Source organism: Myodes glareolus, chromosome 14, assembly GCF_982192425.1.
Source record: "Myodes glareolus chromosome 14, mMyoGla1.1, whole genome shotgun sequence".
Classification (NCBI taxonomy): Eukaryota; Metazoa; Chordata; class Mammalia; order Rodentia; family Cricetidae; genus Myodes; species Myodes glareolus.
The window spans coordinates 13,973,619-13,988,169 of NC_142039.1; the positions used below are offsets into that span (position 1 = coordinate 13,973,619).

Sequence of the window (14,551 nt, forward strand, 5' to 3'; positions counted from 1 at the left end):
TCAGCTCTCATATTTTCTTATTTGAGTACGGTCATAAACAGTAGTTTCCAAATAGCTACCTCAATTATTTTAAAGTATGACCATGCTGTGTCAACTTCAGGGAGGGCCTTCCTATGGGGAAAAGGTACATCCTCTTCGATCCTCCATCTGAAATCTGCAATGAATCTAAATGACCTTGATGTGAAACTCTTTTTCCTACCTTGGAGAAGTCATCCTAATTTTGAGTTCTTTGGCTTTCTCTTAGATTCGTAATTCTCAACCTTCCTAATGTTGTGACCCTCTAATACTGCTGTGGTGATCTCTAGGCATAAAATTATTTTCATTGCTACTTCATAGCTTTAATTTTGCTACTGTTATGAATTGTAATATAAATATCTGATATGCAGGATATCTGATCTGTGACCACCGTGAAAGGATTGTTAGACCGCTAAGGGGTCATGACCCACATGTTGAGAGCCACTGTCTAAGATGACAGAAGATGACACATGGCAACCCTCCTGGACAGTTTTCATGTTCTTCCTATATCTAAGTCTGAACACTAATTGCCTGTTATATCCCGCGTCTCTTAAGCTGTCTATAAATTCCTCCCTACACTGTGTGTTCTACCACCCAGTTCATAGATGTGTGCCCTGCTCAACAACCCTGCAGTGCACAGTGTGCAAACCGATACTTGTTAAGCTCTCACCAATTGGGGTACCATTGCTAATATCTGTATTAATTCTCCAATCTCTGCAACTCTGAAGCATGATTGATAAAAACTCAACGAGTGATATTGGGGTTCATCTTGAAGATCCAAAAAGCAAAGCAGCCAGCCACTGGCTCTTACCTCAACTTCAGTCTGAAATGGCGATCCTGCTTCCAGAAATCTCAGAATGAGACTGTGTCTGTAAACTATCTCCTCCCGTTTTATCATCCTCTCTGGGGCTAGGATTAAAGGCGTGCACCACTAGGATTAAAAAGTATGCACTGCCTGGTTTCTATGGCAACTAGTGTGGCTACTGGGATTAAAGGTGTGTGTTACCACTGCCTGGCCTGTAAGATTGACCAGTGGGGCTGTTTAACTCTCTGATCTTCAGGCAAACTTTATTTATTAAAATATAAATGAAAAGTCACTACACAAGTCTGTGACTTAGATATTAGTGCTATTCGCATTTTATGAGAAAAGGAGTTGAAGCTCAGAGCCACTTCCGCGTCCGTCACCGCTACAGAAGACATCTAGGGAACAAACTAAGAGCTGCCTAGTTCTCAAACCATAAGGATAGGCTGTTTCCTCACATATTTTCAAACAGACCCTTTAAACCTAGAAACTTAATATTTTTCAGTCGAAAGAGCATATGTTGTGAAACACAATTTGGAGGCTCAGACACCCAAAGTAAATGGCTGATCTAGTCCCAGATTTAGACAATGATTTCTCATGCCCGCTTTTCTAGCTTGGATCTATTAATTTGTTATTTTTCCCTATGATAAGAAGTGTTCTTTCTGTTCAAGTGCTGCTGATTTGGAAGTCATTCTCATGACTAAATATTTGTTCGCCTGTCAGAGCCCAGGCTGGGGCTCTGCTACCAGTAGGTGCTCAATAAAGATAAATGGAGGGCTGCGTAGGTCTCTGTGGGAGTCCTGCACTTAGGATCTGCTTAGCTCCTCGAAAGCGGAAAGATGAAGATCGCAGATCATCACCCCACTACACTGTGGACTGAGCTACATCAGCTGAAGCATCCCAAATGCTCAGTTGCAGCAGTGAGAACACCATTCGTGTTTTCCCTCTTTTCAGAAACAGTGAGGGATGCTGTGAAAACGAGACAACACAGCCATTTTGAAGACTAATATCAAATATGAGGGAAAACTAGATTTTCTGATGAGCATTGGAGAAAACTAAATATTTTTAATTGACACATTTCCTATTATTGCCCATATATATATATATATATATATATATATATATATATATATATGTAAAGATGAGTAATAAGCCACATCAGATGTTTTTTTTTCAAGCTGCCAGAACAAGAGATGAAGCAAAAGTAGCTCTCCAGAGAAGTTGCTGTGAACCCGAGCAGTAGAAAATGACAGTAAGCAGCCATACGTTCATTTACTACCTAGTCATCCCTGAAAATCGTGAAGAAACAAAAGCTGTCTTCTTCCAAAATACATGATGGGGTATTTCTAGAAGAGAAGGAGGAGGACAACGGCTTCAGCTTACTTCAAAAAGAAAAGAAGAAGCCACATGCTCATGTGTGCACTCAGAAATGCTCCTTGGACAGAGTCTGTCAGCCTTGGGACTTAGGAGTTCCGTGCCTACATTCTGAACAAGCAGCACTGGACATCTCCAGAAACCTCAGCCGAGTTCTAAGATGTCAGAGCACTTGCCTGCAATGTCAAACTTGGAGTTGTCTTAAAAAGACATCGGTAAAGGAATGGCTCATGTTACCGTCCTGCTCAGGCTGGGCTTGATGTACTAATAATTTGTAGAGATCGTCTTAGTGAGCTCACCCAATGGCCCTGACTCTGCGCAGGTCTGGGTCTTCCCATCTGCAGGAGAAGATGAAGCCTAATTTCTCAGGGCTGATCTTGACTCTAGTATGCCACATTCTCTTTGTGAATTCTCTTATGGAATGAGCATCTCTAATGGAATAGCCCTTTGTGTCCCATCCCAGGCTATCGATGAGTATTTCTTTACCTTTATCTTTTAAAAACTCCTTTTTATTTCAAACATCCTTTCTACCAAACTCCTTTGGTAATTAAGAAACTTTATGAATTGGGGGTGTTTTGGAACCTGAAAGAAGAGCTTGTTTCATTAGTATATTTCTTTACACTGTGGACATGTATCGTAGCTTACCAGTTTCTCATCCCAGAGAAAGAGCTTTGAGAAGAAGCAATCAAAAAGGTGTGTTTGGGAGGTCGGTGTTCGTATTACGGCCTGGAATGATTGGTCTCTGTGTTTGTTACTTAAAAAATATAGAAATCGGGTAGCTCACATGAACAAAAACTTACAGAATATATATGCCAAAGGTATTGATGCACATTTATAAAAACCATTATCCTAAAATGAGAGTTGAGGTTTTGAGAGTTGGAAGGCCATTTCTCATTACCGGTAGCTAGAGCCCTAAAGGCAGCCTGGTTGGTGGTGAGAGAGCGTGAGGCAGCCCTACCATTGGAAAGAAAGCCCAGTTCTTTAGTGTTGACTCTCCCTGAAAACCCTCAAGGAGCTGCTGACATTCCTCTCCAAGGAATCAATGAATCCGTTTCTATCTGTCTGCTCACTTGACCTTACTTTGTTTTGAATCAGAGAAGAAGGGAATTAACTGTTGGGATGGGGAATGTGAGGAGAGCCTGCAGCATTTTGAAGGAGATGCAGTGCTGAGGGACCTATGTGCAAGACCACCATTTGCTGATAGTCACCCAGGATTTATTACTTGTTTGTCATATTATTATTTGTTCCTGTTTCTCATTTCAGATTCTCACCCTGTTGTAATAAGTAACTGTCTTCCCAGCCATCATTCCATATTGACAAGCAAATGTCACCCGTGTTTGATTGACATCTATTGCTCCTGAATGCAGAAGTATGATTTAGGAATCAATTCTACTTATTTATTTTAAACCATTCTTATGTGTCAAATGTATTTGTTGGTTGTATAACCCTCCTAATGCCCACTCTGGGGTCTTCTATTGATATTCTAAATTCAGATGGTTTCTTCATCCAGCGCTTCCACTGTTAGGGGTGGTGGCTTTTCTTTGTCATAATTTTCTACTTCCCCTCCCCCAATTCACATCTGGGAAATGGCTATCGCACCTACAGAACTCTCTCTGTGTCTTCTGAAACCTGGCACTTTTGCAAACACCATTTGCTTTATTGTAAGACCTTCGAAGGCATAGGGAAAGTGATTATTTCTCCTGCGTATTGCATCTTTAGGCAAATGCAACTCTAAGTCCAATGACGGTATGACAGAATATTCTGAAGGGTAGCTGCGATTGGAAGCCCGTAAGTCAAAACGCTCATTGTTTGGCACCATTGTGTGGCACGCATAAGAAAAACCAGCCCTCCTCCTTTTGGGCGGTGGACATGTTCATTTAAATCAAGAAATGTCCCTCGATTTTTAAATACACTTTACTGTTCTCGGGGTAACATCTTATTTCATTTAGGAGGCTGTGGAAGCAAATGCTAAGGTTAAAAAAACCGCACATCTACTGTCTGGAAAAATTGGAAAGGGCCCTCCTTATGTTAAAAGTGGCATTTGAAAAACACCTGAAGCACTGATTGTGGATGAGCCAGGAGAGAAATATTGTCACCAAACCTCCCGCCTTTCAACCTTCACTTCCATCGCCAACAAGGGCTGCTGGCTCTTGGGAAATAGATTTAGGTGTGACCCTTGAGTCCTGAGAGCTGTCGCACAGCTGTCTCACTCCCTTAGTATGTCCTGTTAGGGCGCTGCCATCGCCTGGGTTAGATGAGGGAGTATTCAGGATTTCACTGTTCATCCCTTGCAGAGAGGGAAAAAAAAAAAGAGAGGCCGAAAAAAAAAAATCCCACATTGTCAGAGTAATGCCAAACTCTGTGTGAGTGGGATGAGCAGAGCAGATGCTGCAGAGAGATGCCAAAGCGGCTCCCCTTCCTCTGTGCCTTGGGTTCCTATAAATTGCTCCGGCGCGCGTTTGTCAGCCTCCTCTTCTCCTGGCAGGTGGTACCCAGGCAGAATTCTGCGTTCAGCCTCTCTCGCTCGGCTCTCGCTGCTGTTGGCTAGCTCCAATCTCCAACCCTGAGCCTCTCTGAGCCGCTGATCGAGCACACCGGCACCGCTCCGCACATCTCGGGGGCGCCCGACCTGAGCTCCCTCAGCCCACTAGGGGCTTTGGGGTTGCGATTCTGTTAGAACTGCGGTGGCTGCAAAAGAAGAAGAAAGAAAGAAAGGAAGAAAAGAGGTAAGGGACAAACCCAGCCAGAGAAAGAAAAGAAACAAGGTTCAGGAAAAAAAAAGGCAACTTCAGACGGAAAGTTGGTGCGAACTGGCGCAGTCTGCAAAAACGGAAAAGTCGATCACCGACAACAGCACCATAAAAGTGTGAGCCGCCCGGGGCGAGCGCAGGAGGCAGCGGCTGGCTCTGCCCGCCGGGTGGGGTGGCCGTGCCCGCACCCGCGGCAGCTACAGGTGCGAAGGGGCTGGCTGGAGGCGAGAGGGCGCCCTGAGCACCCCTCCCCCAGCCCCCACCCCCCGCTCGGGACTTCAGATCAAGTCACTTGGCGCCCCAGCTCCCTCCCCAGCCGCAGCCTCAGCGGGGGGAGCAAGAGCCGGAGAAGAGCGACCGGCGCGCGCCCGCCCAGGGGAGTTGGGGTTCGAAGGGGGATTGTTTTCGGCTCTGAGGAGGTCCCCGCCCAACCTTCAAAATTTTGTCCAAAAGCAGACAAGAGGATCGGCCCGCGCTGAGCCGGCTCGTGGGCAGCAGGAGGCGCCTAATCGCAGCCGGGGCGCTGGGGGTGGTGATGGTGCTTCTGCTGGTCATCCTCATCCCGGTGCTGGTGAGCTCGGCCGGCACGTCGGCGCACTACGAGATGCTGGGTACCTGCCGCATGGTCTGCGACCCCTACGGGGGCACCAAGGCTCCCAGCACCGCCGCCACTCCGGACCGCGGCCTCATGCAGTCCCTCCCCACCTTCATCCAGGGTCCCAAAGGCGAGGCCGGTAGGCCGGGGAAGGCAGGCCCGCGTGGGCCCCCCGGAGAGCCCGGACCACCTGGCCCTGTAGGGCCCCCGGGCGAGAAGGGCGAACCTGGCCGCCAAGGCCTGCCTGGCCCGCCTGGAGCGCCCGGCCTGAACGCGGCTGGGGCTATCAGCGCGGCCACCTACAGCACGGTGCCCAAGATTGCCTTCTACGCTGGCCTCAAAAGGCAACACGAAGGCTACGAGGTGCTCAAGTTCGACGACGTGGTCACCAACCTCGGAAACCACTATGATCCCACTACGGGCAAGTTCACCTGCTCTATCCCGGGTATCTACTTCTTCACCTACCACGTCCTGATGCGCGGAGGGGACGGCACCAGCATGTGGGCTGATCTCTGCAAAAACAACCAGGTGAGCGCGAGCAGGCAGTGGGGAGGGCGGGGAGCGAGTGCAGGAAGGTGCGAGCAAGAGGGAGGAGACCCCGGAAATGGGGGTGGGAGGCCGCGAAGGAAGGGCGCGGCAACCCGGCTCCCGGGAGCGAGGGCTAGGGGGACTCTGTGACATGCTGGAGAGGTGGGGGTCGTACGCGGAGGAGCCCGAGGAGGGTGGTAGTAGGGTGTCAGATCCGTGCTCGGCGCGCGCAATTGTGAGCACGACCCTCGAAGGGTGAGAAACTGGGAACTTGACTCTGGGACAGCTCATGTAAAAGGGGAGTCCTGGAGCAGGGCAAAATTCCTGGCCGGTGAAATCCTCAGCGGCTTAGAGTCGTTTACAGCGTTCCCTGAGAATGTAGAAGGCTCCTGGAGCCCGAAATGGGCGTGTCGGGGCTCCAGAGCCAGGGGAGATAGACCTGGACCCCAGGGAGGAAAGTAGGACCCGTAAGAGTGAGTCTGAGATAGCACTCCCGGGCTCAGCACTTTGTCGCGCGTGCATAACGGCTTGGTCCTCTGGAGGTCTTAGGCAGTGAAACTCAGAGTCACTTTACACTCACTCCAGTTAGTTTCCAAAGGAACGACTGCTGGACAAAGGAAAAGTTGGGTTTAGGCTGTAGAAGTACAGCAGCTCGCACCCAGACTCGGGAACCCCACTCCACTGTTTGGAATAGGAAAATACACAGGGAGGCGGTTGGAAGGTGGCGGTTCAGAGTGCAACATTTTCACGATCGTGGAGACCCCCGGGGTACTCTGGTAGGTGCTTTCTAACCCTAACCTTCTCGATTGCAGCCGCCTTGCCTTGGCTGTCAAATAGCATCAGATGAGCTCCAGCCCGGAGCTGCTCTTCAGAGCTAGTGGGAGGTGCCACAGAGGCCACTGGTCTGCAGTCCGCCAAGGATACTCTGCCTTTGCTTAGAGTCAAAGGCAAGTCAGTGCAAAACCGAAGAGGTTTGATCTTTTAGCCACAGGAGGAAAATACACTTCTCCCTAAAAGTGTAATCGGACTTTCTGCTCAGTCCAAGTCGCTGGCACCAGGGTGAGGCCTTGGCACTTGTAAGCCTGTTGTGTGAACCTAGTTCCTGAGCCTAAACTTTGATTACCGACTGAGAGAAAGAAAGACCCCGCCATAGCCCTCAAGATGCCTCATTTCAGGCAGTAATTTTAACTTCACAAGAACAGGTGGGCTACAGGTCTTCAGTCCCCCGGAAATCCGGATTTTGGCTAAATCCCAGTCCTCTACTGAGCACCTTGTTTTGTTTGTTTGTTTGTTTGTTTGTTCATTTTATCCCATCTCAAGACCCAATTGAGTACCATAAAATTTTCAAAATTAAAAACTGAATGTCCTAAATGTATGATACACTTTTTAAAAGTCCCTTGCTTCCTCTTTCCGGCAAATCCCTTAAAGAACCCCCAAGATACTAGCAACAACAACAAAAAAGAAACATGGCCACCAGGAGGCACTGACAGGGTTGTTCCTTACAGTTATTATGCATGAAAATAACACTAAGATAGATAAAAATTGTTCCTGGAACAGTGGGCGCAGTATTTGCAGGTATGTGGTTACAAAGATAACCATGCCAAAATAGAAGTGTTGTGTCTGCCTGACCAAAGGGCTTACGAATGCCACCCCTCCCCACCCTCCAGCAGGTAGCCATAGGGCACTTTTTTTAAAATTTATTTATAAATTGACTCTGACTTAAAAGTTGGGTCCATAAAACACTACTCCATTGGGGGGATATTTTTAGAGTCACCCATTGAAATGCACTAAAATTCCTGTTTGGTCAACAGATATAGAAATGGTAATTTTTAAAATGTTTGGAGATTGCAAAGGCAGGAAGTCCTAGGAAGGACCACAATGGAGTTAGTTGAGACTCTGGTGCTTAGAGGGTAGAGTCTGGCATACATCCATGAGGCAAAGGATAGCATTCTGTATATGGATTCTAAAGTGAAAACATGCATGTGTTTTGTTTTTTAAACCATTTCATTGGGACATGAGCTGCCCTCTGTGTCACCCGAGCATACAGATTCTCTGGGGATCGGGAAAGCAAGGGGATAGAGCACCTCTAATGCTCTTCACTGGCTGCTTATCCAGTTTCTGCTACTTCCAAAAGTGGGTACCAGGTACTTCAGAAAAGCATATGACTAGTGACAAACAGCATCCTTCTTAGGTCAGTGTGGGCCGTCTTAGAAAAAGGTTATGGCAATATTACAGCTAAGGAGTTTTGTCTTTAGAATAAAACTGCTTTGTAAAGTCTGGGCTGCAGCCAGGGCCAAGTGGGAAATCTTGTAAAATCTCCTTTTTATTAATTTTAAATAAATATTTTATTCTTGATTTTCAATTATAGTCGGTATGGTTGTTTCTTACTACCACGGTTCCCCCTCTGAGCTGACCTAATTTGTTTTTATAAAAACAGAAACTTAGAGCTCCATGTCAGAGTGGTGTTCTGTGGATTAAGTGGGTTGTGAGCAGCACAGAGATGAAGCACCGAGGGAAGAATGCGGTTTTTCACTGTAGGAGGGGGCAGTGTCTGGATCAGAGCCATACGAGGGCCATCTTATTTATGCTTTGTGCTGAATGTAGGGTCACAGATGGAAACATCAAAGGTCAATAAATTAACCTGATGGACCACTTAACCTTTTGTGTATGGTTCCATGGGAGTGCAATGAAAATGAAATTACCAGAGCATCAGTTGCAATTAATTAAATTAGCAAATGTTACTGTAAATATTTTGTACAACGATAATCCCTCAAGAAAAAGACAATGCTAAAACTATACAGCCTATTATATTCTCAAAAACAAACCTATCACTCCCTGTAAAGGACCATAGTTTTCATATTCCCCATGAAACCATTAGCGTACACTTAATTGTATCAATTGTGGAGAGACCATCATATTGCATATTAAAGGTAAAAAATGGAGCTAAAATAGCTTTATATAGATACAGGAAGAATTCTTAATGCTTGCATACTTGTAGTTAAAGACCTGGAAAAAATAATTTCTGAATATAGTTACTGTAATGTCATTATCGCAAGCCAGCATAATAAAAACTAAATTGCCAGAAGATTAGTCATATAAAATAATTAGAGATAAGCCTTTTGCTCACAAGAATTTATTAGTTATGGTAACAATGGACGTGAACTACATCGGAAAGAGTGAATATTGTGTGGTTTTATACTCATTTGTCAGAAAGAGTGATGATGTGCCACGCCAAATTTGTTCTCTCTTGAGAAGCAGAGACGCACATACTAAAGATAAGGCAGAAATGATACAGTTAACATACTAAGAAAAAGATAGATATTAAAGAGAATTTAGGAAGAAGTAGATATACCGGGCTGAGAAAAGGATGCATTATACTCCCTGATAAAATGCTGAAATAGGTGCACATTTCGGAACCTGAAAATAGCCTTCAGGGTGAACACATTACCTTCCTCAATAGTTTGATGGCTTCAAGGAAGAATTGTTGAAGTCAGTGGGATACATATCAGAGCTTGAAATTCCAAGTCCCATTATACTCTGAGAGTGTGACGGGTGGGCAGGCTTACTGACATCATGGACACTGGCAGATGGTGGGTATTTAATTGAAAAAGTCCTTTAGCGTTGCATAGGTTAAATTCTTAGGGAATTGCTCTTTATTATAAAGCCACCATACTGGCCTTTTACAACAAAGGAAATAAAATATGATAAGGGTAACCTTCTTGTCTGTGGAATCACACTAATGGATTAGTAGGATTCTGTGGCTTTACCTACTGAATTAAAAATGGTAATGCTACTTGGCTTTGTGGCTATATTCTATAGAATAAAAACTGTATTGTATGTTTTTAAAAGATTACAGCCTCTAAATTAAAGATTTCAATGAGTCCTGGTTCCTAAAGGTTTCATGTAGAAAACAATGATAATGGATAACATTCATAGAACATATACTAAATATTGAAAATGCTGAATAAACCATATTTTCATTAATAATAGCTGAGAAGTATAATAGTTTGATGGTTAATTAACATATTGCTAATACAGATAATTTATAGTTTGTATTTTAATTTTTCACAGTCATTAAAAGTCTACATGTTCTAAAAGTCAAGCCATAATGGTGATATTCTCATTGTGTAGTTTTTCTTCACTGGGAGTTAATAACCAGATGAAATAAATGAACTAAAGCCTTCAGCTTCTACAAACTGAAGATTAATTCCTAGGAAATATTATGAACTCCAAATGCATTATTATGTAATGGTTAAAATGGATCACCTCACTAGTGGTGCACACATTTGAATCAAGGCTTTTTAGTATAATCACACAACATATTGGTTTCATTATATTAATGCCAGTTAGCATAGTGATAAGTAATTCTAAATCCTTTAAGCCCTTCTCTCCTTTTGCTATATGATACTTAGAAAGAAAAAAAATTAAAATACTGCTCAAATTACTTTCCAAGTTCAGTGGTGTCCAAGAGCCTTCTCCTTTTATGGCATTTCAGCATTAATGTGAGAACATATCTTCCCATGAAAATTTAATTTGAAAACCCATCAGTTAGAGTTTGAAAGACATGCATGGAAATTCTTGACTTATGTCTCATTTCTCTCATTTTGCCAAGTGATAAAACCTAGCATATTATACCCCAAGTCATACATTATTACACAGTGCAGGTTTACAAAAACCACTAAATCACTTGCTATGTTATTCAGGGAAATACCATTATAGCAGAACCGAAACAAGCCACAGAGTAGAAGATGTGTTACTGAAATAAATCACATGCAAGCCTGCCTTTTGAAAGATTGTTTCCCCCCATGGTGGAATCAAAATATATCTAAGTGAAGTCGAAGGGCAGAGTGTGGCGAAATGTCTGTTTGACAAGATGGGATGGGCGATTTGACTGTCTGCAAATGTTCATCAACTCTCTAATGAGACTAAAGGCAGATCATAAGCAGATCATAGCCAGCTCCCATCCTCAGAGCCAGACATATTTACAATCACATGGTTAGGAAAAGCTAGGCAACAATACACACAGAAATCCTAGAGAACTGAGCAATCGTGGGTCACAAGTTTAATTCTTTCTAAAACTTTTGGATCTCATGAGATTATATTGTTGATTTAAAGGAATATGTGATTAAATGACAAAAAAACCCACTTAAAAGGAAGTTTGGAAGTGTGGGATAGATGAACAAAGACGTGGAAATGAGCTACGCTGCTTCTTAAAAAGCATGGTTAAAGGGGGCTTGGCTTGTATCAGGTTTCCAAAGCTCTAAACAAAAAATCTCCCCTGCCCCAACTATATAGCAGAGTGGTATTTCCCTATGTCTTTCGCCACCTGAGATATCAGTTTTCTAATAATTGTGATGAGCCATTGAAGTACACAGCTGGTTGGGATGTTGTTAATTGGCTTGAATTAAAATGCAAAACAATACTTTTCCATTTCCATTTCACAAAATGACTGAAAGTGGAGATTCAGGGAATTAGAAAAAGCAGTAATCGAAGGGAAAATTGGATTGGTATGCTTTATTTACGAGGATAGAAAAGATTGCTGCAATGTCCTTTACTAACGCAGTATTTTCTCTTCTCTAGTAACATAGTTGAAGGTGTTACAGAAATTCCTTCTAAAGCTGTGGGAACAAAGGCAGCATCACTGCTCTGCATTCTAGGCTAGGGTAGCAAGTCTGCTGTTATGCAAAAGGGGCGACTTGAGAATTCTCTTTTACAAACTCTAATTCTTGTCTGTTCCACATAGGTGCGTGCTAGTGCAATTGCCCAGGATGCTGATCAGAATTACGACTATGCCAGTAACAGTGTGGTCCTTCACCTGGAGCCAGGAGACGAAGTCTATATCAAATTAGATGGCGGGAAAGCCCATGGAGGAAACAACAACAAATACAGCACTTTTTCTGGATTTATTATTTATGCTGACTGATAATGCAGAAACTGAGCTTGCTGTTTTGAGTTTGGACGCTGGATTCGTATGACTAACGTCAGTGAATCAAGGATCCCGGGGGATGCCGATTGCAGGGCATCTCGGTTGTGTAAATGTGGGGAGATCAAATGCTACCTGACTCACATCTGTATCACTCACACACATTATGTAAAAAAGTATTTAAGGCAAGATAAGCAGATGTGTGATCCACTACCGCCAAAGCAAATACTCCTTATTGTTAGTGTCTGTGTGAATGAAGTCCTATAGAGACCACAAATTTTTATAGAAAAATCTAAGACACTGAATTATTTCTTCGATATCTATAATACTTTGGTGTACTGTGATCTTGCTGCTTTTATCCATGTGTCAGCTTTGGTTCTTGTGAGTTTACCTGCTTATTAAGATACCTGGAGTCTCTTTGTAGTGTGGGGGAGGAGTCATTTTACCCTGCAAGAGAAGGTCTAATTGAAGTAATGCTGCTTGTCCCCAAAGATATTGTTTGCCTTGTACTCTTGTTAACTTTAGAGTTAGACCTGGGAATGATTCAACTTCAAGCCTTAACCTGGAATTTTCTGGATTTGTGGGAATTCCCAAGCCTGTGATCATTTTCACATTTTTTTCTTTTTATGTGATTTTTCTTTTTTCTCTTTTCTGGTGATAGTCTTAAGAAAATAGAGATTGAAATTGTATCATAGGATTACCCTCTAAGTGTGAAAATGTGTAGTTATGTATGGTACTTAGAAAAATTCCACGTGTCCATTTCGTCAGTAGAATACATTTAGACTCACTTGAACAGTCACAGAAATTTATTCTTTGGTATGAAGTCAGATAGAGGCTTTTGCCTTCTCTGGAACAAAGGATTGTTCGTAACCTAAGGCATAAAGGTTTGATTTGAGCTACTGCATGCGTCATCAAGGGGACAGTAAGTAAGGCCTCAAACAGTTACCGAAAAATCTGTGGCCTGAGGTTATTTCAAAATTAACAGTTTCACATAGAACCAACATGACAACAAAGTGTATATATTTTATATAAATATCTGTCACACACTTATTTATATACATATATGTTAGATGAAATATTATATATACATTGCTTCAGTCCACTAGGTACAGTGGCTGTACAGCTCAGAAAGCTAATTTAAAAAGTATATATGTATACACATAGAACCATGCACAAATTATTTGGCTTATTTTAGATTGAACTATATTTTAGATGATACAAATATATAGAGTAGCAAAATAATAAAAGTGAGTTCTCTTTAAGAGTTATCCAGAAAATGAAATCTCAGTAGATTCAAATGCCCCACAAGACACATGTGTGAGTTAGTCGATCCCATGATTGCTGTATTCCATGTGCAATCGATATTTGAACTGCCTTCTCTGGCAGGCCGTTAATAAGGGGCTTCAGGATTCAAGCAGAGCTCCTTCACGATGTTTATGGAACATACACATGTGAGCAGTCAGTTCTTTTCTTTCTGGAGGATTGAAGCTGACCGTATAGTGCAAACCCATTCTCTCTAGTTAAAGCACTGCCAAACGCTAGCTCTTATCTAAGGGAAAGATCAAAATGCATGAGAATACTTCCTCCTAGCACACAACTTTCCCTCTTAACATGGAAAATCTGTTTCCCTTTTAATTGCCTTTAAACACTCTTTGACAAGTAGATTTCAAAACCAGAGATCTGAAAAATCTGCTTGCTTTACTGGTGAAGGACATTTGCATTTTTCCCTTTAAAGGAATTGGGCTGTTCCCCTGGCTCGTTTCACTTCAGCACTTTTTGTTCTAATACACAGAGCGCTTGATCAACTATGATCAACTGAAATAGCTTTAGTTTAGCAAATCTCAACTTTCCAAGAGTTATGCATGGTGTTCCCATCTAAAGGTGGTGTTTGCTGTGTTTAAATGCCTTGGTCTGAGTAACTGTCATGATTTATATGATTAAAAAAACCACTTAGATCATTCATCAGGAGTAGTGACTAATTCGATTTGGCCCTTCTAATATGTATCGTAACTCACAAATGAATTGCCACAGTTTTAATTTCTATTTAACAGCATATATTTATCAAAGATGGATTGGCGGCAAGGGATTAGATTTGTCTTAGGTATCAAATCACATAGTGAGGATTCAAGGGATTACTGACAAACAACAGTGTACACCAATTACACATTTTAAATAACATTTTGAAAGGCTTTCTTTGTAAAGAACTTCATAGCTGGATCTCTTCTAAAGAGGAGTATTTACAAACAGACTGTCATTTCCAATAGACCTGACCTTTTCTTAGATAAATAAGCATTATTTTCTCTGTTTAGGCCTGAGGAAAAAGAAATAAAAGGTAAATGAAATAAAGGGACTATATCTAAGGCAAGCATTTCTCTTTTTCTTTGCATTATAACTTATGAATTAATTAAATCGTGGCCTTTGTTATTATTACTGTAATGATTCATTAAACTATATTATGTAATATATTTTCATTTTTATGATTTCATTTTTATAACTCACTATGGTTATGGACCCTTAGACAGACTTTGCAAAAACAACACAATTAACAGCAAAAATGGAGACTG

The 14,551-nt window shown here is 42.5% G+C and overlaps 1 protein-coding gene and 1 long non-coding RNA gene across 2 annotated transcripts; one reads left to right on the plus strand and one right to left on the minus strand.

Annotated features, from left to right (window-relative positions):
- Window positions 1-4,087: 4,087 nt before the first annotated feature.
- LOC125417356 (uncharacterized) lies at window positions 4,088-6,129 on the minus strand. The gene is made up of 2 exons (XR_007237113.3): window positions 6,002-6,129; window positions 4,088-4,879 (listed from the first exon to the last, which is right to left on the minus strand). It is a non-coding gene; the product is annotated as an uncharacterized LOC125417356 (long non-coding RNA).
- Window positions 4,873-14,452, plus strand: C1ql3 (complement C1q like 3). Its single transcript, XM_048460888.3, has 2 exons — window positions 4,873-6,064; window positions 11,808-14,452. Exons 1-2 carry the CDS (start codon window positions 5,477-5,479, stop codon window positions 11,985-11,987), a joined length of 768 nt encoding a protein of 255 aa, XP_048316845.1. The 5' UTR covers window positions 4,873-5,476; the 3' UTR covers window positions 11,988-14,452.
- The last annotated feature ends 99 nt before the right edge of the window (window positions 14,453-14,551 follow it).

Bases quoted from the DNA above. Each gene is read 5' to 3' on its own strand.
- C1ql3 (XM_048460888.3), top strand. From the start codon at position 5,477: ATGGTGCTTCTGCTGGTCATCCTCATCCCGGTGCTGGTGAGCTCGGCC. The intron at 6,065-11,807 runs GTGAGCGCGAGC...TGTTCCACATAG, and splicing joins ATCTCTGCAAAAACAACCAG to GTGCGTGCTAGTGCAATTGC.